Source organism: Notothenia rossii (assembly GCF_949606895.1).
Source record: "Notothenia rossii genome assembly, chromosome: 7".
Classification (NCBI taxonomy): Eukaryota; Metazoa; Chordata; class Actinopteri; order Perciformes; family Nototheniidae; genus Notothenia; species Notothenia rossii.
In genome coordinates, this window is record NC_136905.1 from 17,983,371 (window position 1) to 18,008,841 (window position 25,471).

The window sequence follows — 25,471 nt, forward strand, 5'->3', positions numbered from 1 at the left end:
AGCTTACACAATGTCAGAGGGTGTATTCATAAAGCTTCCTGGTTTAAAGAGTTGTGACAAACATATAAGAGAACTCTGAAAAAGAGGATGTTGTATAAAAAAATGTGCTCTTGCAGTTAAGCTGAGAACCTGCAGGTAAAGGTTATTTATAGAGTACCAGCCTTTGAGAGAGCTTCTAAGGTGAAAACTAGATGAGTCATTTTAAAAGACTAACAATGATCTTATTAAGAGGAGAAAAGCGCAATTACACAAAGAGGTAGGATACATATTCTCCAAACTCTAACGATGAGTAATGAAATAGATGAAATGAAATACCTAAATAACCAGCATGGTTTATAATCCTAAACAAACCAGCAACTAGCAGCATTAGAATAGGCCACTGTGTTTCCAACAACCAGCTACATACTAACTATGGCTCACAATTTATTGAACAGAGGTGTTACATAACCTTACATAATATTCATAATTACACCAAGTCTGAATAGGGACACAAATGCTATTACCTCAGTGTACTCTTTTGAAACACTTTCAAAAATGTATTTTAATGACATTTCTATTATTAACATGTTTACTTTACGTTTTCTGCTTGTATTCATTGATTTCATTCATTTATGTTTCAATATCTTGGCTGCAGTGAACTTTCCTTTTTGTTATTGCGTTGCTTATTTTTCTGTTTGTATGTGACACACTTTATAAACGTTGTTTTTTCTTCAGGGCCAATATCGAATTTAAGTTTCAGAATAATATCCTTCGCTGTTCAAACTAGCACATTTGGCCTTGCAGGGTGCATCCCGGTACAAAGTAATGACTATGTAAAAACCCTGACAGGCATGCAGGTATTGATAGGTACCTGCATGCCTGGTATCTGTCAGGGTTTTTCACAGCAAGGCTAAAGAGTTTTTAAAACGACTTACTCAGGAATCTCTCTTTATATTCTAGTCTATTTTAGTTGATATATGCATTGATTGTTCTAATTATTGTTTTCATGAAAGAAGCAAAACAGTAGTAACATAAGTACGAAACTAAAGGTTAAAACAAGTCTGATGGATGAAATGTTGCAACTGGTTGCTGTGTGCAGTAAAATTGGATTATTAATGTTATGGGTGTTAAGCACAGAGAGAAAGATTCACTTGTAGAGACAGTAAGAAGAATCAACTACAAAGGATAAGCAGAGTCAGGAGACACCATGATTCACTGGTGGGGAATGTTTGCAGGCACAGACTACGCCCAACCGTTGTTCATTTTGGTCTCCTTACAGACACACACCCATATCTACAGAATACATTTGCTAAGTAGGTGATTAATTAATAACTCTAAAACTATTGTGAGAGTTAACCCTTTCCTTGCCAATCTTTTTCAACAACACACTAGTAGGCGTGTTGCTAGAATGACAAACATAGAAGTTGTTTTATTTGAATTCCCATGGTGCAATACAGCGGCTTGTGGTTTTGTCCTTGTGTATAATCCAGTTAATTAGAAGTGCATGCCGAAGTCCCAAAGATTTACTGTGTTGAAGAGCAAAGAGCATTCACACAAAAATATGTTTTATCTTACTTTGCTTACTTATTGATTTGCAGGTTTTCAGCATTATTTTTGTGTCTATCTTTCATGAACAATATACAGATTTAACAGTTTTTTTTGTCCATACTGATTTCTGGCAGTAGTTGTTCCATCAATGAACTGAAATACTGAAATGAATAACACAACTATTGGACATATTGTCATGGATTTGGTTCAGATCACATCAGTTCACATCTCATCTCTGACATGTCTACAAATCTCTTGATGGACCCCAGTGAAGCCTCAAAGGTTTTCCATCGTGTGCCTGCATGTTTTTCTTTTTTAATTTCTGAAAAGATAAATCAGACAGTTGAAATGCACACACTTGAGACACACAGTGGCAGTATCTGCAGATACTCAACAGACTTTTTACTGCTGCAAATAAAAGTACAAAAGTAAAAGAAATGTGCTCAGTATTAGTTTTTGATGTATGAATATAAACTATTTGTGGACTGATGAAAGCTTGGAGTGTCATACACTACCATTACTGTTCGGAGTGACCTCCTTGTTTTTGCAAAAGCAGGCTTCTGTGTGTGCTGCATAGTCTCTCACTCTTTCTTTGTACCAACGCCCAAAAAACCTTCCACTACGAACCAGTTTTTAATTTTGTGTAGTGTGGGTGTGTGTTATGCAAGTGCTCTGTTCTGGCTGTAGCTATGAAGAGTATTTTAGGAGCCTTCTCTTACTTCATATTCATGTAATTAATCACATTAATCTAATTGTATACTGTAATTCAGTGAAGGCATAGTGCTTCACTTATTTCCGTCTTTTCATTTGATTTCTGTTTATTCAATTTGTACATTCAGATGTTACATGGAAAATGTTTAACGATTATACCATTGATGATTTGAATGACTTTGACCTTAGAATACACACACAACACACATCTGAGATTTAAAATAAAGAACAAAAGAGCCACCTGTATAGCCTCTTGCAAAGGTGGAAGTAATACCATGTTGGGGTGTGTTCTTTACACTGCTTAAAGGTGCTGCTAAGGTAGGTTGATCCCTTCTGTGGTGAAAAGGCTGAACTGACGTAAACTGAATCAGTATCTATTCTCTGAGATCTTATAAGCCACTGTTGGGCTGCACATTTAGCATTTGCCATTTTCAATTTCAAACAGTGTTGCACCGTATCAAGGAAAGGCATGATTATTTTTATTTTACAAATGTTTTCTTTGCTGTAGTTGAACCTCTTTCATTCTGCCCTGACATGTAAAGAGATAGGCTCCTTGTTTAGATCAGTCTTTAAGCTGTACACATTGTCTAAAAGGGTGCAAGCAAAGTATACTGTTCAAAAACAAGTTACAAACTGGCAAGTCAAACAAAAGGAACATTTTTTTAGTGCTCAAGTTGGTACTTTTTGAAATAAACTCAACTGAGGGATTTGATTTGTTTGCATCCCATGTACATTGTTAAATTCACCTTTCATTTTTACAAAGTAGTTTGATTCCTCCATGACATATTCTGTGTACAACGACAGGAAGCATTTTCACCTTCTTATTACAGATACATGCATTTCCAAACATTCGGTCTACCTACGCTGTAAAATGTATTATCTTTTCCATTTACACACGGCATCTATTGCACGTCTGTCCGTCCTGGGAGAGGGATCCCTCCTCTGTTGCTCTCCCTGAGGTTTCTCCCATTTTCCCCTTTAAACTGTGGGTTTTCTCTGGAAGTTTTTCCTTGTACGATGTGAGGGTCTAAGGACAGAGGGTGTCGTTATCTCATACTGATATTCTGCACAAACTGTGCTGTTGTATTTGCTGTAAAGTGTCTTTACTGTAGGATATTTTTTATTATATGTACAGCACTTTGGCTCGACCAAAAATCGTTTAAAAATGTGCTATATCAATAAAACTTTGATTTGATTTGATTTGAAGCAGGGGGGAGTTGCATATTGAACTAAAACACTTAATTTACTTGTGTGTTGTTTCTTCTGTACGGGATTCATTATATGTCATTGAAGTTGGCATTAGCATTCATTTAGGCTTCCACTACTGTTAGTGTAGCTTGCTTCAGCAGTCTTGTGGGTCCGTTGCAGACCACTGTTGGAGTGGCTTTACACAGACATATGTAAAGTACCTGTATGTGTAGGTTTCATGTCATACAGACTCATATTTCTGTCACTGACAGTAGCTGTATTTAAAAACCTTGAATGATATTTTATACCAACTCTTTATATCACAACTGGTTGTCATCATACACCTGCTTGCTCACACAAATAGTTTAATTAAACACTGTATCATTCAATATATTACTGAATAATAATTTCCCCTACTGGTATGGCCTGCAGCACACTGAGTGACTCAAGTGGGAGTGAATGATGGGGTGGGAGTGGATACAATTCATAGTGATTTCATGAAAATGTAGCATTTTATGTAATCAAAACAGTGATATGAACACATTCCTGTTGTTTGATGGAATAAGTGGTCACCTGCCAAAAGACTCGATGAGCAAGTGTATTGATTATTCTATGGTTAATATAGGATTTATGTGCCATAATGGTAAACTCTGAATATTTTGTACAAGCCCCTTAGAGTTTTACATCAAATGCCTTCTGTGTTTTGTTCATAATTTACATTCAACATCGGTTGAGGATTTCATCCTGTTTGAAAATAGATTGTTTCTGATTGAAAAGCACAGCAAGAAGTTGTCTTTGGTTTTGAATGACATACATAATACTTGGACCTATTTCAGATCAAGTGCATTCTGTTTATTCAGATGGAACTGACTGATGGATTCATAAACGCAGAGCTTTCAAATACATTTTTGCAAATAGATAAAGATAAATGATTTCATACAAAAAGATGACTCCTAACACAAGTTAGAGGTAGACTGAGAGTTGTGGAGACCTACATCTTTTTTTCTCAATTATTTTTATTCTTTATGGACCAGTATTGAATAGCCTACGAAAACCAATTGACAGTGAGACAGTGAACATTTCATTTTCAGTGCAGTTAGTGTTACATATACACACGTTATAATGATAACTCTTCAAAGGTTTTACATTCATTCATCGGAGCAGTCCCCGCAGTCTTTGCCCTTGCCTGTCTTCTTGTGGTAGCAGTTGTTGGCAAGAGAAATCACACAACGAGAAAACTCTCTGAAGTCGATCTCTCCATCACGTGCCATGCAACCTGCCTGCTTCTCAAATCTTTTAGCTTTGATTTTGTCCTGAAAAAAAAATGATATTACTGTTAAAATCATGAAACACACCTGACTAATAAAGAAGAAGCAGCATAGTAAGGGATTTGTCGTCATGTGTCATGTAAAGTGAGTATGTTGAGGTTCTTACTTTCATCTCAGCGCATTCAATTTCTTTATCCACCATTGTCATCAGGTCCTCCTTGCTCAACTTGCCATCAGCATCAGAGTACTCCACGTACAACTCCACCATGTTTTTAATGATTTCTTGCAGACGAGACATGGCTGTATCTGTACAAAAAGACAATTCAATATCGAAACAGATGACACTTAATGTATTTCCTTTTACAAAACATACTCACTAATATGTTGCTTTCCAACAGGACTCACCTTAGAGTTGAGGTTCCCAGGTAGAGAGAGTTCACATCCGTGTCAATAACTTGGTCCCAGATGAGACAGATGTTGGACTGAGGGGAAAGCCTACTTTTATAATGGCGTACACACCATGAATGACCAGGCAAAAACACTTGTACACTAATGTATGTTCTCCCAACAAACCAGTTTCACCAGTGCGTTTGTGCAATACTGCATACCTATAGATCATGGGTGTATACATGTTTGTGTTGCTAAGCTTTTGTTGACATTGTCTAAATGTGTGTGCAGTACATTGATGTTCGAAGTGTTTTGGTTACAGGTGGAGCACATTTAAGATTTGTAAAGCCTAACCTATTGTAGAGAAACATCTATAAGTGGAAAGCTATACATTATCCCTGCCTGAAAATGTCCCCTCCAACTACGAAATAAGCAACGCAACCAATAGTTATGTAATTGTAAACTAAACTTCTACACGACAGAGAAATACAATTATTCCTGACAATAATAGATACTGGTCTCAAGTAACTGATTTGTATCCATGGTAAGGTTTTGATCCTTTGTAAAAAGTTATATTATTGGTCATACAGCTTCCCAATTCACATCAATTTTGTCATTATCTGTTGTTGTTTCAATTTGTTTTTTATTCAGAACACGCAACATATATTGCCTGTCAGCCCGACCTTGGAGCTGTTGCTCTCCCTGAAGTTCTGCCATTTTTGCCACTTTTGGTGTATTTTGTGGAGGTTTTTTCATATGCGCTACAATAATCTAAGCACTGAGGGTGTGCGCTGTACAAATTGTAAAGAGACGAATGTGTCTTTTGTATTCTTCTGCTTTGTAAATAACATTTCCTTGATTTAAATAAAAATGTTCTGATTATAGGCCCACAGCGCAGATCAGTAATCACAATACTACACAATAATGCATGAACCATGATACACTTTTTGTATTGAGTATTTCATTTGTATGGCACAAAAGGACAAGGGAAGCTGCTTTGTGGTGCGTAAGTCAGAGTTTTATTCCATGAATCACTGTTTTTTTCTTTGTACAATAGGTGTCGACAGATGTCAGACATTGTGCGTCTGCTTTTGAAAAAAAAAGGAGTTCTCATTGAGTTAGGGTTGTGGGTAAAAAATGCTGAGTCATACAATGGGAATTGCAACTGGAACTGGACACACACAAGCAAGAGGTCTGACCATTAGACAATGCTAACATTTTGGCAACAACAATTTTCTGGTCATTATCTGCATTTGAACATTAACATCACCCTGAAAATGAAGTTAGAAACTCAATACCATCATAATATGTAAAATTAAAATGTAGAAACTGCATTTATGATACTGTCTCACATCCACACAAGCCGGTTAGAGTTTATTTGCATCAATTTGTTTGTAAGCACCAGGGTGGTGCTTTCAAACAAATTGATGCAAATAGGAGCAAACGTACCCTTCACTGAACTGAAGGGTACGTTTATTCATACACAATTTTTAGCTGGACAGCAGTTATTGTGAGACCTGCAGACGCAATGATGTCCAACCGGTCCTGTACGACTCTCTTTTTCTTTCTTACTATGAGCTATATATTTGCTCAGGTTCCCACTGTTTCTGTGCTTTGTCAGTTTTTATTATTACTGCTATTGTAAAGCTTTTGTGGATAATATGCTCTAAAACAAACACATTTTGTATTGGACTGTTTGCAGTGTATTATTGAGTCCTACCTGTATTTTTCCTCCAACAAAGCACCATTCATGCCAGGGCTCTGTTGTGGATGTACCTATTGAGTTTAGAGCTTTTCATTACTCCAGAAGTCAATTACAAATGGACACCTGTCATGTAGCTGTTTCCTTTGCAATATTTTAAAGTTTTTTGGGTGGAAAACCCTTAAAAAAAGAGTGAAAGCTGATTATATTGAGGTGTAATGTGTGATGGAGGGATCAGTAATGTCAGTCAAGCAGGGTTTATTTCCAAATTTGTAATGGATCATAACAAAAAGCAGTTTTTCAGATGCAGCAGTTTCCAGCAGCTGCCTTTCGCCCTGGCACTTAACCAGCACCATTACATCACATCTTAACCTGAATATTATTTATACATATACAAAATACAAATGCATTTTGCCTGATATGTTAGGGTTAGTGAAACAGGCAGGACCCAAATGCAGATTGACTAGGGCCAGCAGTGTGGTTGTAGGGGGTCTGGAAGACGGGTTTTGGGCTGACAGCCCAGGAGCACAGCGGAGGGCCCGGAAGGGATCTCGGGCGGACGGCCCGGGGGCAAGGCAGAAGCCGAGAAGGGGGACTCGGGCGGACGGCCCGGGGGCAAGGCAGAGTCCATGGTGGGGGTCTCGGGCGGACGGCCCGGGGGCAAGGCACAGTCCATGGTGGGGGTCTCGGGCGGACGGCCCGGGGGCAAGGCAGAGTCCATGGTGGGGGTCTCGGGTGGACGGCCCGGGGGCAAGGCACAGTCCATGGTGGGGGTCTCGGGCGGACGGCCCGTGGGCAAGGCAGAGACCATGGAGGGGGTCTCGGGCGGACGGCCCGTGGGCAAGGCAGAGACCATGGAGGGGGTCTCGGGCGGACGGCCCGGGGGCAAATGGAGAGTCCATGGAGGGGCGAAGACCACAGCGGGCGAACTCAGGGGTCCGGGCTCGAGGGCGAAGACCACGGCACTCAGGGGGCCGGGCTCGAAGGCGAAGACCACGGCTCTCAGGGGGCCGGGCTCGAGGGCAAAGCAGGCGGCGACAGAACAACTCCGGAGGACTGGCAGGAAGGCGCTGACGGGACAGCTCCGGAGGCCGGGGAGGACCCGGTGTCAGCCGGACAGGAACCGGAGCTGGTGGGACACGCTTCGGTAGGATCCCCCACGGAAGAGGACCAGGAGTTGGCAGGATCCCCGGCGAGACAGGTGACGGCGGGACCGCCAACGGAACAAGACATGGGATTTGCAGGACTCTAAGTGGGACCTCCAATGGAGCAGGACATAGGGTTGGCAGGACCCCCGGCAGAAGAGTAGTCGGCGGAACCCCCAACGGGACAGGACATAGAGTTGGCAGGACCCCCAGCGGAACATCCGGCACTTGATAAGGGACTTGAGTGGAGACTGGAGAGGGGATTTGAGAGGGAACACGAGAGGAGACTCGAAAGGAGACTTGAGAGGGAACTCGAGAGGTGACCTGAGAGGGAACTCGAGAGGTGACCTGAGAGGGAACTCGAGAGTTGATCTGAGAGGAGACTCGAGAGGTGACCTGAGAGGGGACTCGAGAGGTGACTTGAGAGGTGACTCGAGAGGTGACAGGAGAGGGGGCTCGAGAGGGGACTCAAGAGGGAACTTGAGCGGGAACTCGAGAGGAGACTTGAGAGGTGACTTGAGAGGGGACTTGAAAGGAAACTGGAGAGGGGGCTCGAGAGGGGATTCGAGAGGGAACTCGAGCGGGAACTCGAGAGGGAACTCGAGCGGGAACTCAAGAGGGAACTCGAGAGGAGACTCGAGAGGTGACTTGAGAGGGGACTCGAGAGGGAACTGGAGAGGTGACTGGAGAGGGGACTAGAGAGGGGACTAGAGAGCGGACTAGAGAAGGGACTAGAGAAGGGACTAGAGAAGGGACTAAGAAGGGACTTGAAAAGGGACTAGAGGAGGGTCTTGAGAAGGGACTAGAGGAGGGACTAGAGAAGGGACTAGAGGAGAGAGGAGGGACTAGAGGAGGGACTATGGCTGCTGGGGCCGGAACCAAGGCCGGAACCATGGCTGCTGGGGCCAGAACCGGGGCCGGAACCCTGGCTGCTGGGGCCAGAACTGGGGCCGGAACCATGGCTGCTGGGGCCAGGACTGAGGCTGGAACCATGGCTGCTGGGGCCAGAACTTGGGCCGGAACCATGGCTGCTGGGGCCAGGACTGAGGCTGGAACCATGGCTGCTGGAGCCAGAACTGGGGCCGGAACCATGGCTCTTGGGGCTCAGGCTGCTAGCCTGGACTTGCGACCCCCTCTCTTAGGAGCCTTTTGGAGGCTCCGTGGACCTCCAAAAGCCAGACGAGTTCCAGAGAACGGCTCCTGGACAGGAGCAGGAACTGGGGAAGAAGCAGAGGTTGACTCCAGACGGAACATGCCGAGACGTATGGTGTCAGGCTGGGAACCGGGAGGCAGGGGGACAGCACGTCTGGGGCTAACAGGCCGGGAATCACACACCGAGAGGAAGTCCAAAATCTCTGTTAGGGTTAGTGAAACAGGCAGGACCCAAATGCAGATTGAACAGAGTAAAATACCTTTATTTCAAGGTTGTAGGTGACAAAAAACAGAACACTAACCCGAGAACACAGTCTCAGACAAACGAGGAACCAACAAATAAAGACAACAAAAACAGAACTTAAATACACACAAGATTAATCAACGAAACAAGAGATAGGTGAGGAGGGAGGAGAAAACACAGGGGCACCAGGTGAACACAATCAAGTAAACAGGTAGGAGGGAACAGGCAGGAGGGAACACACACAAGAGGCTTCTCAATACTCAAATTTCCCCTCCTCGACTCCTCGGTCCTCCGGTAGTGACCCGGAAATGAATTTCAGCGCGCCATTTTGAAGGACATCTCATTTCTCTAAATGTACACCGAGGACCGAGGATCGAGCGTCGAGGAGGCTCTCTGGAGGAGCTATAACCGAGGATACACTGATGGTTCCTCCACGGTTCCTCCGCGGATGCATTTCCGGGAACGGTGGAGGCGTGGCGCACGGCCGGACTTATCTCAGCCAATGACAGCTCTGCATGCATTCCCTGGATATTATTTTAGAAACTGCTTTCATCGCGTCGCAATCATAGGTCGCGATATTTCCAGAGAGAACATCTGTGAGGTCCGTGCAGAAAGCAGAGCAGTGTACAATATATATCACTCAGTATAACAGGCCTATACTCTCTTTATTTGCTTTAGTTTAGTAGATAACTACAAACAAAGAGTCGATATTTTTCTAAGACCATTTAGTGCTTCACATAACAAAACGGCTGTAGCCTGATTATGCTTTAGGAGCTGTACTGTAGGTGTGTGTGGTACAGTGTGTAGGTGTGTGTGTGGTACAGTGTATAGGTGTGTGTGTTGTACAGTGCGTAGATGCGGCGGACAGACGGGTCTCAGTTGGTTTGGTGTCCTGCTTACTTTTAATACTTGTAAATACAACTTTTGCCCGTAATTTCAATTCCCCATTTCAGCGACCAGAGAGAGGGGCGGATATATCCAGTCTCTGATTGTGTAACGTTATTATGAGAGTGCTCTCATACTTTAAATTGTATTATTTATATAAATATATTTGTGTGTGTGTGTCCGCATCTGTAGCCTGTTATTGTCTCATTAGACCGCACTCTCAATGAATTCAAAGTAAATATATAAGTCGTTATGAACACATCTGTCCATCAGACAGAGTGCTGCTGTGCCTCCTGTCATCATTAATGGACTTCTCTTTAAAATGACCGCTCAGAGGAGAGGAGTTCTCATTTCTCTAACTGCCTGCTGCTTCCCCTCCTCTCTCCTCGGTTCCCCTCCTCAGTCCTTCGCTCGCATCTCATGTGGGCGGGACTAAGTCTCGAGGATAGGAGTCGAGGAGGGGAAATTTAAGAATTGAGAAGCCTCTACAGACAGGAAACCAAGGACAGATCTAAACAAGACAAAACACAACGCAGACAGAAAACAAAAGACAGATCTAGACAAGAAAAAACACAGATCGTGACATGATAAGGATTAAATCAAATACGTAGTTATAGAAAGATATACATAACAATAATTTTTTCTCACCATGATATTCCATGTTATGACTTTTAGGGATAACCTCATGTTTGCATGTTATATTATTTTTGACATCAGCTTCATGAAATTAATCACATGAGAAATATGATGACTAATGTAATGCATAAATATATATTATTAATATAGTTACTGTTATTCAGTGTAATCCCTCACCTTCTTCTATCCCTATATTGGAGGGATGTAACCCTCTTTAAAGGTCACACATGCAGAGCACACAGCACACAGTGACATTTGGCCTCTGCATTTAACCCATCCTAGTACTAGGAGCAGTGGGCAGCTATTGTACTGCGCCCGTGGAGCAATGGGAGTGGGGGGGGGGGTGTCCGGTGCCTTGCTCAAGGGCACTACGGCAGGGCCCAGGAAGTGAACTGCGACCTCTCCAAGTAGCAGTCCACACTCTATTTAGGTCTGGTCGGGGACTTGAACCGACCAGTTGAACCGGCGACCCTACGGCTCAAAGTCCAAGCCCCTACTGACTGAGCGACTGCCGAACACACGATACGCCAGTGTTGGGCATAATTTATTATTCTATTGTTGACATTTTACAACAACCAGGGCCAACTTATGTAGGCCTCTTTGTTCACGTTTTACTTCAGAATGCCTTCTGTGTTTTTTTTCTCTCCATAATTTACATGAAGTAATTCATCCTGTGTGCATCTGTTTGTTGAGGATTCCATTTTGTTTAATAAAAGCTTATGAAAAGGCGAATAAGAGTTGGTTTTATATCATGCTTTTGTTCGGAATAACATACTTGATATTTGGACAAATTTCAGACCAGCTGTGTTATTATTGTGCATTAAAACTAATTGTTGCAAATAGGAAAAAATAAATGGTTTTGCAATTATGGAAACTAACACAGAAAGTTAGAGAGTTGTGAAGACTTAAATTGAAAAAAATGATTCAAAAATGTATTGTTGACCGCTCAAATGTATGGTAGATGTCAATCATTAAATGTCAATTGATGACATTATAAACTACAACAGTATGCAAGTGATACAAATGAAGACACCCATGTTGATTTAAACTCAATAATTTTTATTTTTTATTTGCCAGTATTGAAGGGCCTTTGAAAACCAATTGACAGTGAGACAATAAACATCACATTCTCGTGTAGGGAGTGTAACATTATGCCATTAGCACTTTTTTGAGCAGTCTTCCCAGTCTTGGCCCTTGCCAGTCTTCTTTTGGTAGCAGCAAACGGCCGCTTGTCCCAGACAACAAGAAAAGTCTCTGAAGTCGCAGGGATTCTTGTCGCATTTTTTAGCTTTGAGCTTTTCCTGGGGAAAATAATATTACTGTTAAAAGCAAGTAGTGAAGAAGAAGCAGGATAGTAAGGGAATGTGTTGGGGCTTGTTCATTGTAACTGTGTGTAAGGGAGGTTCTTACTTTCATCTCAGCGCATTCAATTTCTTTATCCATCATCTTCATCATCTGCTCCTTGCTGATCTTGCCCTCAGCGTCAGAGTACTCCACGAACAACTCCACCATGCTTTTAATGATGTCTTGCAGACGATGAGCCATGGTTGTATCTGAAAAAAAAGGTATATTTTTTGGGTAATTATATAAGAAACAATAGACTTTCTATCATTTTAAAACTGAGAGGATGAACAGAAAATCAAAGGTGTCAGGATTTGTGTAGTGGCAATATCGTCAAGTATTGTGAAACTATTGATATTGTCAAATTAGATTCAATTTAAGTACACATAAAAACAATTTCAAGCCAGAAGTTCAAATGCAAGCACTCTAAAGTCTAAGATTATATAATTACATAGCCAGTTTACAGACTATACAATGTTATGTTCTGTTGTGTCAGGCTACTTGGTACTCGTCATGATCAATATGTGAACATGTGACTCTTACATACAAAACACACTCGCTCTATATATTGCTTGATATCAAGACTCACCTTAGAGTTGAGGTTCCCAGGTAGAGAGAGTTCACTGACTTGGTCCCAGATGAGAGTGATGTTAGACTGAGGGGAAAGCTTACTTTTATAAGGGACTACACACCATGAATGATTTGGCAAAAATCATGCAGCATGCAGGATTTTGCCAAGTCATTCATGTACTGAAAATCTGACCCACTCCCGCCAAACCAGTTCCAGAGCTTTTGTGCAATACTGAGCCAAGATCCATCATTTATCATGTTTGAAAGGGTGAATAAATGTTTGTGTTGGTTTGCATTTGTTGACATTGCTCAAATGGGTGTATAGGTGCGCTACAATGATGTGAAGTGTTTTGGTTACAGATGGAGTTCACCTCACATTACCCTGACAACGATAGAGATACTCTGAAGTAAATGATGTGTTTGAGCAAGTTTTCATTCATTATAAAACCTATTATTGACCATTCAGTTGTCAAATGACATATGATCATTATACTTATTTATGTTGTAATTTTATTTTGTGATTTATTCTGTATACAACATCTGTTGCACTTCTGTCCGACCCGGCAGCCGTTGATTGTGGTGTTTCTTCAGGGAATTTCCAAATAAAAAAAGGGGGCGTATGCTACAGTATACCAAATGTTAATCCCCCTGAGACAGTTAGGCTATATAAATCTAAATTGATTAATTCAAAAATGTTCTCAAGAATAGGCCCCACATGGCAGCTACTCAATAGAAAGAAGGATTTTATATTCTGAAATGATGTAATCTGCCTGTAACCAAAACACTTCACACATGAATGCATGAACTTTCATACAGGATTGTTACAATGTTATAGTCTATCCCTTAATCTCTATGGCATAAAAGGACAGGCCAAGCCGGTTTGTGGGGAGTAGGTCAGAGTTTTATTTATACTTGAATCGGCTGATATTTTTTTATTTAATTTTACAATATGTGTGTACAGATGTCAGACATTCTGTTAAAACAAGATTTTTAGGTTAAAAAAAAGGCTGATTCATGACATGATTTTGCAAAATGTTGTATGTAACATGGCAACAGTTATTAATCTAGAATTTGAGAGTAATTCCTTAAATGTAAGCTTTATTCTGTGCTACTGCAGACACTAAAGATACATCCTGTAATTTACTTATGTTAGATTAGATGGATTTATTTCTGTATAGTATTGAATATAGTATTGAGTATAGGTACTGAGACAACAAACTGGATATAAACACATGCACGTTGTGTTGTCTTCATTCTCTGTTCATTCACTTTGTTTTAAATTACATTACGTTTTCTTTAAACTTTTTAAAATCAATCAACACTGTCGATATGTTTCAGGAATCTGCTATCGTTAAAGCTGTTGCATAAAGAAATCCCTTAAAATTAAGGAAGAACCTCAAAACCATCATAATGTGTCGAACTAAAATAAACAAATGGCATTTATGAACCGGCCTTCACTGACAGTTGCTACTGCTACATCCACTCAAGCATGTTTCAGTTTAAAAGTTGTTTGCAAAAAAGAGTCCATCCAAAAATGGCCGAGACAAATTATAATATAAATGTTTATGTTTTATGATCTTCTTTGTCTTTTAATGGCAATTGCTGCATGTGTAAACGTATTTGCTCTCACTCATTTCCCATTTATTTGCAGGGAAACCCCTGTTTTATCCTATATGCTTTCATTTGTTTGAAAGCACCACCTTAATGAACCGAAGGATTAGTTAATTCTTACAAAATGTATAACCATACACACAAGGAATATCTTTACTTCCTCAGCCAACAATATAGAAACCATGTGTTCTACTTCTAAAACGTCTTGGAAACATACTACATTTGAATTTTGAAATAAATGTTTACATTTAAACTCACTGACAGTTCAAGAGGACAGGACCCAAGATATGGGTCCTGTCACAACTTGAAGTGATTCAAAGGTTATACTTCATATAAATACAACAATACTGAATCACTGAATGTCCCCTATGTTTACATTACACTCTGCAGCTATCAAAGGCTTTGGAACACACATTTTTGTAAATATTAAAATAACTTATATTGAGAAAGTATGATTTAACTTTGTCACAACATGCGTTAAATAATTAAAAACCTATTTGGATCAGTTGTTGTTGATTTGTTGTCAGCCATCATTTTATAAGCTAATCACATAAATGATCAGGTGGTTTTATGAAGTCACTATTTGAACAAATTCCCTTTTGAGATTTAATTTCTACACGTTATTGTTTGTCTATTTGTTTTGCTTTTGGATGTTGCTAGGCTCTGTTGGACACTAATAGTAAACCTGCATTGCCTGTTTTGATCGCTCAACTGTTTTATTCCGGCAGCCAAGTGAACCTGTTGAACCATTGTGCCAAAGCCTGCACTAGGTTCTGTAAACCGCCTTTTTTTTAACCAATCACAAGAGCCTCATGGAAACAAATGAGAACCAATAGAAAGGTGTGTTTGCTGATAAACCAGATGGGAGTGAGTTAACACTTTGTGGAGACAGGACTATTTGATTTAAAATAAGGTAAGGACACATTCCCATTGCAGAGCAAATGTTCGAATATAACCTCTAAAGACATTATTGGGAAATAACAAAACTTAAAAACAATGCTTCCCAAGAATATAATTGTGTGGATACATACAAAAATACAATTAGTGCCCCTTGTCTTTTGCTTATAATACATAATAATCTCTATGTGCAGTGATGGGTTGGGAATTATGCAAATTGACATGATACATGTTGGGATTAGACCATGTTAATTGACATAAACACATCCAAAGAGAGAAAGACGGAAAGACAAAGAGATATATTCTATCAATGATATTTATGAAACAGTCAGAACAAATCTGATATGGGAGAATAATCAATAGTATTGGAAATAATAGACATAACATTTCTATTTAGGAAGCACTGACAGTGATATGTGCCCCGGAAAACATAGCAGGTGATGTCTGTTGAATGTTTGATGATCCCATGAGTGTTTCCTTCAGCAGAAGTGACATCTGATACCTGCAGCTACTTGTACAGTGATTGCCATAAACCGTAAAGGATCTTACAACAACGGAGACTTTTGGAAGTTGCTTTCCAGGAAGGAAATGTTATTTGCAAACAGTTGACAGAGGCATGAAGGCAGTGCATTTCATATTTTGCATGCAAATGTTATACACAAATAACAAGCATGAGATTCATAATGGCTCTGCACATAGCTTAATAGCAGAAGCATCTGTTTTCAGGATCAGGTGTGTCAGAAATAACACAAACCTATTGTGGCCTGAAGGCAATTTAAATGTCATCTTAAAGGCTATTGTTTGGTTTTTCTTCAGGGTGTTGGTGCCTTCTGTTAGACATTAAGGGTTAACCTGCATTATCTGTCATTGCCCAACCTTTCTCTGGCAGCCAAGTAAAAAACTGTCTCATTTTGCTGCCTACGGCAGGTATTTCTTTAAACAGCTTTTATCCAATCACAAGAGCCTTATGGAAACAAACAAGAACCAACAGAAAGTATATTTGTTGATAAACCAGATGGAAGTGATTGAACACTTTATGGAGGGGAAACAAATCCATATAGAATGAAGCTAAATCAATTAATCTTGATATTTAAAGTGGTATGAAAACATTCACACTGAGCAAAGCGTCTTTTAATCAAACTTCTAAAGGCATCAACAACAAAACAAAACCCTAAAACAATGCTTGCTAAGAGCTTAAGGTGCAGCTAAAGATAATATGCAAATACTGCCCCCTGTGTTTCGTTAATCATAAATAATAAGTCATTTTCTAAATGTTTATTTATGGGTTGGAATTTTGTAATTTGACAAGATAAATGTTGGGTTTGATTTATGTTCATTTACACAAATACATCCAAACAGAGAAAGACAGAAAACAGAGAGATATATTCTTAACTCCTTTTATGGCGTAAAAGGATTCTGATATACAAGAAGTCCTTAACCTGTGAGGTACTCCAGACAGTATTGTTGGAAAATAATACAGCAGATACAGCATTTCCATTTAGGAAGCACTGACTGTGATATGTGCACCGTAAAACATAGCAGGTGATGTTGAATGTTTGTTGAATGTTTGATGATCCTATGTTTCCACAGCAGTGACATTAGATATCTATCAACTATATACAGTGATTGCCATAAACCGTAAAGGATTTTACAACAAACCAAACTACATTTTTGGAAGTTTATTTTCAAGAATAAAAGTTATCCGAAACTCAGTGGACAGAGGTGGGAAAGCAGTGAATCTCACATTTTGCATGCAACATAATGGACCAATAACAAGCTTGAGTTTCACAATGGATGTGCATTTAGCTTAATAGCAGCCACAAATGTGTTAAGGGTCAGTTATGTCACACATAACATTAACCTACTGTGGGCTGAATGTCATTTGCAAATAAATAATGGTGCTACAATCAATTCATAATTAAAACATGTTAAAGTTATTGATATTTGATTTTCTTTGGGGTGTTGTTGCCCTCTGTTGGACACTAAAGGTAAACCTGCATTACCTGTTGCTGCGTAATTACCCAACCGTTGTTCTCCCACAGCCAAGTTAAGCACTGGCTATGCTGTTGAATAGCCTGCAGCAGGTATTATTTTGGAAACCGCTTTTCAGCCAATCACAAGAGCCTTATGCGAAAAAACTAGAACAGATAAAAATGGGTGGTTGCTGATAAACTGAATGGGAGTTAACACTTTGTGGAGTGGAAGAAAATCCATATAAAATGAAGCAAAATCAAACAATCTTGATATTAAAAGTAATATGAACACCTTTATATATACAGTCTATGATGAACACCCATCACTCCCATTGATTACACCCAAGTCATTAGTTTTGGAAATAATAGAGCTAACATTTATATTGATGAAGCACTGACAGTGATGAGTGCACTGCAACATAGCAGGTGATGTCTGTTGAATGTTTGATGATCCTATGCATGTTTCCACAGCAGTGACATCAGATACCTATCAGCTACGTGTACAGTGATTGCTATAAACCAATACAAAAATAAAAACACAACAAACCAAACTTAACTTATGGAAGTTTATTTTCTGGAATGAAACTTCCTTTGAAAACAGATGACTTAGGTATGAAGGCAGTGACTCTCAAATTTCGCATGCAACTTTAATACACAAGCTTGAGTTTATAATGTAAGTGCACAAAGCTAATACCAGCCACACCTGATTTCAGGTTAAGTTGTGTTACATAAAATATATGCATATTGTGACCTAAATATTATAATGGATGTGCAAATAATGGATGTGCAAATAGCTTAATAGCAGCAGCATCTGTTTTCAGGGTCAGTTGTGTCACACATAACATAAACATACTGCGGCCTAGATGCCATTTGTAAATATATTATGCATATTATACAAACATTTGTAGGTTTTGCAGGTAATATTCAGTCTTCTTGTTCAGCTTCTGGTTCTTTGCCCTTGACTTTCTTGCCACCCTTCCCTGTCTTCTTCTGGTAGTAGCATCTGGCTAGGACACACACACACCGACAAAACTCTCGGAAGTTGACCTCTCCATCGTGGTTTTTATCCAACATCTCCATTGCCTCCCCGATATCATCTGCATTGATTTTATCCTGGAGGACACATCATAATAGTTAAATAACAACATGAAATGCACAGAAGCCCACCTGAATGGTTTGTCTACAGTATCACTTTTATCTTATGAATAGCATGTCATGCAAAGTAGGTGTTTAAAGTCTCTTACCTTTAACTCTGGGCTTTGTATCTCTAGCTCCAACACCTTCTTCAACTCTTCAATGTTTAACTGGGGTTTTTTGCCATCATCATCAGCATACTCCAGAAATACGTCAACAATGTTTGTAATGACCTGTTCCAGACGAGCCATGGCTGTAGCTGGAGAGAAAGATTGTAAGTAATTAGCAGAGGAAGGAGGAAATACCTTGACAACATAGACAATAAAATGAACAAAATAAACATTGTAGTAGACACTGTATTGCCAAGACTATGAAGCGTTGTGAGTTCGTAAGAGATATGTCATAAGACCAATGTTTATAGACAAATCAGAGGATGCTTAAAGTACTGGCTAAAGAGTAAAAAAATGGGATGAAACCTGAATTAACATGATGAATGAATTTATAACAGTAATGCCATTTATTGACTCTTCCATTGTGCCTTGCATTATCATCATCTAAATGAAATGCTACTGTGTTCTAACAATTAGCTTTAATCAGTACTTACCTTCGAGTTCAAGTTCCCCGGATGAAGAGAGATCACGTCTGTGTTGCCGGCTGTCCCAAGTGAGAATGTTTCAGACTGAGGGGAAAGCCTCCTCTTAAAGAGAAGACACACACACACACACACACACACACACACACACACACACACACACACACACACACACACACACACACACACACACACACACACACACACACACACACACACACACACACACACATACACACATACACACACACACACACACACACACACACACACACACACACACACACACACACACACACACACACACACACACACAGACAGGGGCTTATACACCCACACCAGCAGTGATTCATGCACTGGAAATGTTCCCCCTTTCCAACCAAAATAGTGTTACCATGTCTTTCTCTGAGTATTTCCATAATAAATACAAGACAGTGTTTATGTTTGTGTTTTATAGAGCAAATGTTACCCATGTTGACATGGGTATGTTTGTGGGGCTATGTGTGCATTGGTGAACAGTGGGAGTAGATAATCTAAAGCGACGCTCTTCATTGAGGAGCTGCTCGGTGAAGCCTTCTAGAGAAAATATGTCAGTGAATGGAAAGTTACAGTCAGCACCCTGCCCAAAGTGGTGAGTGGGAAGTCATAGCTGTGTGTGTGTGTGTGTGTGTGTGTGTGTGTGTGTGTGTGTGTGTGTGTGTGTGTGTGTGTGTGTGTGTGTGCGTGTGCGTGTGTGTGCGTGCGTGTGTGCGTAATTTGCCTCCATTTCCTGTTTGCCCAGGAGTTTTTTTTTTCTAAATCTAAGAAGTTTTGCAAATATCGGCAGTGATAACACTATCAAAGAAAAATGCTTCATTTAGGGCTAATTTGTTTTTCAATATGCAATGTGTGGAACCACCAAATGATGTCATGGTTGTATAGTTTAGTCAATTATATAACTCACAAAGAACATGACAGAACAGAACAACAACAGTAGTAGTATTATTCCTGTAGTTCTACTGCAGCTACAAAGTGATTTCTTTTATTTTCTTAAAACTCTTTCTTTTGAAAAGTTAAGAAGTGAAAAAGAGCTATGAGAGCCAGTTTTAAACTTGGCAGCAGTCATAATCATACATCTGCTTGATTAGAGTCTTCAAGTATCTCAATGTGAGTGCCTCGGCTGTCTGTTTTAACATGTTGGATTTCTGGAGCCACTCCCCGCTCATCCTGCTGAACTTTTGCAAAACTCAGCCTCCATTTTCCACTCGTCTGTACACAGGCGGCAGAAGAGAAACATTTCCCTCCTCTCTTACCTGTTTTGCCCCATGCCAAGTCCCTTTTAGATTAAACCATTCAGCACCAGTCTGCTCTTCACTTTGGCCGTATTACTTTCACTTATTGAATACGATCAGATTCTCCTTGCAGGGGAGGAAAAGAAAATAGAGACGTAGGATCATGTGGTGTTAATTACAAAAAAGTTCATCTCTCCACACTCTGCTGGCTGGAGTTACAGTTTCCCTGCTGGAGCCTTTCTGTACCTCTGCAGTCTGCACCATGAACGTGAGCACATGATCTTAAATGAAAGACAAATAGCTTAGAACTACCTTCTAAATATTAGTTTTACCATTAAGTCACATATGTAAATGTTTTCAAGACTTAATCTAAATTATTTATTACAATCTATATGCTGCTATGGCTCTCTTCATTTGAAATAAAACCCACCAGTTAAGCAGAAAGGCAAGCCTCCACCTTTGCAAGTGAAAAAACAACAGCAAAAAGTCGTAAAATATACACTTAAACATAATAGCCATGAATCATACAGCAATGGATGGAATTTCTCAAAATTACCAGATGTGTATACAGGTTTCTCTACATTGTAGTATATACAAACAAAAGGTCCAAAGGAGGTACTTTTGAAAACATTAACCAACTATTTCAACCCACAGAAACAGCATACCCAAAATGCCTTTTCCACATTTACAGACAGACATTGCGACAGATAGCAAGATAAGTCTCCGACACTGCATAGGATGTATCGGAGTTGTTAGGAACACTGTGTTCCTAACAACTCCTATCCTATACATCATCTGTAAACACCACTCTCTGTAAAAAAAAATATATTTTATGTATGATGTCCATTCAACTGATGTTTTGTGTCTTAAGATAACACAACCTTGACTTAAGCTGCATTTTCTTATAAAACTCAAGAGGTGGAATTAGAAAAAACAGTGGAGCAATATCTGAGTTAAAAAGATTGTTTTTAAAAAAGAGTATTCTGACATCTAGTGGCGTGATAAAGTCCATACTTCCTGCTTAAAATACCAAATCCCAGTGATGTTAAAGGCTGATAGACGAGTTGTGACTATCCCCTCGCCAGAAATATATTGAGTACATTTAGCTGTAACTGTCTTTTTGATATCTAACTTCTTATTATATATTGTGACATACTTACTTACTTGAAATAACTTACATAATTGATGAAAACTATACTTATACATTTACAGGGATAGAAAGAGTGACATGATCAAGTAAAAGTACTGACACCTTTTGGCAATTATACTCAGGTACAGTTAATTTACTGGCATGTATACAAATATGTCTATATAATGTCAAGAGCAGGCCATTTAAATTTGGGAAAAGGGAAGAAATGGAAGAACATTTTTTTATATGAGATGAAGTATGAAACTACTATCAAATCAAGATAACCTAAATGACAACATCACAACACAGAGGTCACATTTTTTTGCCAAAAATGTCATGTGGAAACATTTAGTTCATCCTGAAATAATCATTACAAAAGTATTTATTGTTGATTAATAAGTAATTTGCTGATACATGACTCACTGTGATCTGGGGAATAGCGTTAACCTCTGCTCATGCTATGACCTGTAAATAAGTTCCTTGTTTGCATGTTAACAGAAGGGCTGGTGACTCTACCCTGATAGGTAAGGTCATTTTAGAAGTCGCTTATGCTGTTTTTATTGACAAAGAAGTGAGGTTAAATTCGGCTTTGTATACCTTTTAAAAATGTAACGTGACCCACCAGATCACAGTGAATACTTATTTATCATTTATAAAGATTTGTTTTTGAATATTTCATCAAGTATGTTCACTTTCCACTTATTGGTATGTTAATGAGTTCATTATTTAGCCCTATTAAAGGCCTATAAATGACTTATGACCGATTCTATTAAAAAAGTTTCTGGAAAAGCATCGGTGTCACTTATAACAGTAACGATCACATTATCACATTATAGACCCTGCAATCAAAACAGCTAAACAGCCTTCAGCCATCATTACTTTTACCTGTGCTTTTCCTCCAAGTGACAAATACTGCTTTTATTTATTTTCTTGCCAGACTCTCATGACAATGTTATTGAGATACTGCAGCACAGGTGTGACACCTACAATAATTAAAGGCATGTTTCCTTCCCTCTGAAATGTATTTGAGAGTCTGGGTGTGTTCAACAGTGAGATCTCTCTGCTGGTGATGCCAATGTTCCAAAGAACCAGGCAGAAAAGACAGAGAGTGTTTTTGTAATCATTAACCAAAGGCTTTGAAATATTCTTTCCTTGAAAAACTTGGATCACGATTACCTGCTATTCAAATCTCCCTTATACTCCTCACACAAGGTCTATGGTCGATGTGCAATTCCATTTGACCTTCCTTTTAGCTAATACTTATTTTAGAATTCTGTGTTGGTTGGTGCAATGTTGTTTTCAAGGACGTCCATTTAAGTGTGTGTGTGTGTGTGTGTGTGTGTGTGTGTGTGTGTGTGTGTGTGTGTGTGTGTGTGTGTGTGTGTGTGTGTGTGGGTGGGTGGGTGTGTGTGTGTGTGTGTGTGTGTGTGTGTGTGTGTGTGTGTGTGTGTGTGTGTGTGTGTGTGTGTGTGTGTGTGAGAAAAATATAACCAAAGAATGTGCAAGAAAGGAAACAGGATCATGAATTTGGAATCTAAATTAAAGAAGCATGCTTGCAAAACCCTAACTCATTCCAAAACGGAATGTGGTGCTGCACCCAAGTTCATCTGAGCAACATCTGAGTACAGCACATTCCCGTATTGAACCATTTAAATACTGTATAAAATCTGCTGCCTCAAGGGAACATTGATATTTATGGTTAAAATGATGTATCTGAGATGTGAACTCCTCAATATTCTCTGGACTTTCTGAGGTATATGTATCTGGCATTGGGAGAGCTCTTTTTGACTGTAATGTTTTCCATGTATAACCATAAGAGAGATTCCATGAATAAGGTTGGAAAAGTGCTTTGTTCACGACATGCTCAAAAACAGACAGGAGGTAACGTCTTGTAAAAGGTTTTTACTTGGGGATTATGTCCCACATTAGTGATTCATGTTCTACTCTAAAAACGTTCAACATCATAATTCTTCCTTATATTTTCCCATCACTTCTTGGTCTTCTTCTTTTCGTGGAGCATGTAACACTTCTCACAAGCCATTGAGAGGCCGACGACAAGGGGAAGAAACTCTTCAAAGTCCAACTTATCATCTTTGTTTTGGTCCAAATCTTTCAAAATGAAATCCACAGTTTTGGGGTTCTGCTGGGTCTGAAAAAACATTAGCAAAAGAGACACGTTCAGGGTGCAAAGTTAAAGTGAGTACAGTTACATAGGACTACACCAGGGATATAGATGAGATTTGATATGAGGAAGAGGATTCTTACCTTCAGAAAGGTTGGCAACTCATTCTCCATCAGTTTTTTTAGTTCTTTCTTGCTCAAGGTCTTTGCATCACCATCTTCAATAGAATAGCGGTGGAACACCTTGATCAGACTCTCCATGCAGTTCTCTAATTCAGTCATGGCTGCGGAAGTGTGGGCTGAAAGGAGGAAAGATGATACACATTTTGACATTGCACATGAACTTCAATGAAGGATAAGACTGCAGTAAAGCAGTACACTTAATTACATTGTAGGCCTACTTTAACTAAGTATTACATGTTATGCTACGTCACACCCTTCACTACAATTTAAGATGTTATAATGGATCAATATAAGACTGTATTGACCCCTTGTTCAACTTCTCTGCAGTATGTAAAAATAAAACCACACCCCTTTTCCAGCTGCGACATAGTAATGTTCATATTAATGTATCAATTATTATAATTCGGCAATACAGCATTATTCTGAAATGGGCTATTCTGCATTAAGAGTTACATTACATTACATGTCATTTGTTAGACGCTTTTATCCAAAGCGACTTACATACATTCAGTACAAGAGTTATTGTCCTTACTGTTCTTCTAACTAGGATTTTGAATACAGGACTTTTAACAGAGGATTTCTACAGTGTGCTACCTTTGCTTAGAGAAATATATGAAATCTTTGTCCACCACTGAGGTTACTTAAGCCAAAACTAACATATTGGTAAGTGGAAAAGTGGGCGTTGGTCTTACTGGAACTCAGAGCAAATTCTTCAACCATTAGACAATATTTTCTGGCACATAAGCCAAAATCCTTATCTCAAGCCTCCCACTCTTCCTCTCCCCTTCCTTCAATTGAACCATTTCTGGCTGAGTTCCAAAAACAAACGAAACCCCGAAGATCTTAAGAATAGACGAAAAAGAAAAAGGAAAGTCGTGCATAATGCGCCAACAACGCCCAAGCTCACCAATGAAATATGTTGAAATAACAGACTAAACTTAAAGAAAACTAGTTTTATGTAGCCACATTTAAACATAGCCTTAAAAGACATGGGCAACCGAGAAGAATAATCTTTAATCTTCATAAAAGATTTTGAGATTTCGTCAAAACTAGCAATTTAAGAACACGAACAACAGTGGAAGCAGATAAGTACGTTTTTGAGCAATTAAAACAAACTTACCAGGAAATCAAGAGGCAGAAAGTGTAGTTTGAGAGTCAGTGAAGAGTGCAGACGCTCACTGGATATGTGTTCAACAATTTATAGTCCGCTGGGCAACGCCCAATATGATGGGAGGGACAGAGAGAAAGAGGCAGAGAGAAAGAGGGAGCTAACTTAAAAAGCCATGAGCAAATACTATCCAAGTGTTCCCACAACTCTCGCCACAAGAAATACAGAGATGCATCTAGTAATGCTACTTACTGTTCATATATATATTTCCTTTAGATTTTTCAAGATAATGTTATCTTTAGAAAAGTTCAAGTCCAATTCCCAAATCAGGAAATCTGCGTAAGACAATCAGTTATTCAAAGTTGTTGTTGTTTGAATCATGTTTAAGGTGGGTAAAGCACAGCGCAATGACGCAGTTCTGCTGAATGGCACACACATATACTATATTTGCTGGGACATGCTGTGTACGAACAAGCCCGAGCCTCTCCTGCGATGAGTCTTGATCTGTTATTGGCAACATAACGGTATTACGCATTTAAAAAAGACTTACTCGTACTTGTTCTCCTCTGCTTTCGAACAGCCAATTCGCATGAATTAATTTGTGATGACATTGATTAAAACAAGGTAGAAAGTGATGTCTTTAACCATCTCTATCTAAAGCCTTCCGTTTATATAAGGAAGATCCTTCATCAGGCA

At 39.5% G+C, this 25,471-nt stretch overlaps 2 protein-coding genes and 1 long non-coding RNA gene across 3 annotated transcripts; all 3 read right to left on the reverse strand.

Annotated features, from left to right (window-relative positions):
* Positions 1–11,887: 11,887 nt before the first annotated feature.
* Positions 11,888–12,889, reverse strand: LOC307045473. Its single transcript, XR_013809933.1, has 3 exons — positions 12,776–12,889; positions 12,256–12,398; positions 11,888–12,146 (listed from the first exon to the last, which is right to left on the reverse strand). It is a non-coding gene; the product is annotated as an uncharacterized lncRNA (long non-coding RNA).
* A 4,900-nt stretch (positions 12,890–17,789) lies between these two features.
* On the reverse strand, positions 17,790–20,402 carry s100w (S100 calcium binding protein W). The gene is made up of 4 exons (XM_079693447.1): positions 20,256–20,402; positions 18,976–19,068; positions 18,482–18,630; positions 17,790–18,350 (listed from the first exon to the last, which is right to left on the reverse strand). Exons 3-4 carry the CDS (start codon positions 18,620–18,622, stop codon positions 18,162–18,164), a joined length of 330 nt encoding a protein of 109 aa, XP_079549573.1. The 5' UTR covers positions 18,623–18,630; positions 18,976–19,068; positions 20,256–20,402; the 3' UTR covers positions 17,790–18,161.
* A 2,848-nt stretch (positions 20,403–23,250) lies between these two features.
* On the reverse strand, positions 23,251–24,893 carry s100a10b (S100 calcium binding protein A10b). The gene is made up of 3 exons (XM_079693448.1): positions 24,788–24,893; positions 23,629–23,783; positions 23,251–23,512 (listed from the first exon to the last, which is right to left on the reverse strand). The coding sequence occupies exons 2-3, from the start codon at positions 23,764–23,766 to the stop codon at positions 23,351–23,353; spliced, it is 300 nt and encodes a 99-aa protein (XP_079549574.1). The 5' UTR covers positions 23,767–23,783; positions 24,788–24,893; the 3' UTR covers positions 23,251–23,350.
* Positions 24,894–25,471: the final 578 nt, after the last annotated feature.

Bases quoted from the DNA above. Each gene is read 5' to 3' on its own strand.
- s100w (XM_079693447.1), bottom strand. From the start codon at position 18,622: ATGGCTCGTCTGGAACAGGTCATTACAAACATTGTTGACGTATTTCTG. The intron at 18,351-18,481 runs GTAAGAGACTTT...TGTGTCCTCCAG, and splicing joins TACAAAGCCCAGAGTTAAAG to GATAAAATCAATGCAGATGA.
- s100a10b (XM_079693448.1), bottom strand. From the start codon at position 23,766: ATGACTGAATTAGAGAACTGCATGGAGAGTCTGATCAAGGTGTTCCAC. The intron at 23,513-23,628 runs GTAAGAATCCTC...ATGTTTTTTCAG, and splicing joins AGTTGCCAACCTTTCTGAAG to ACCCAGCAGAACCCCAAAAC.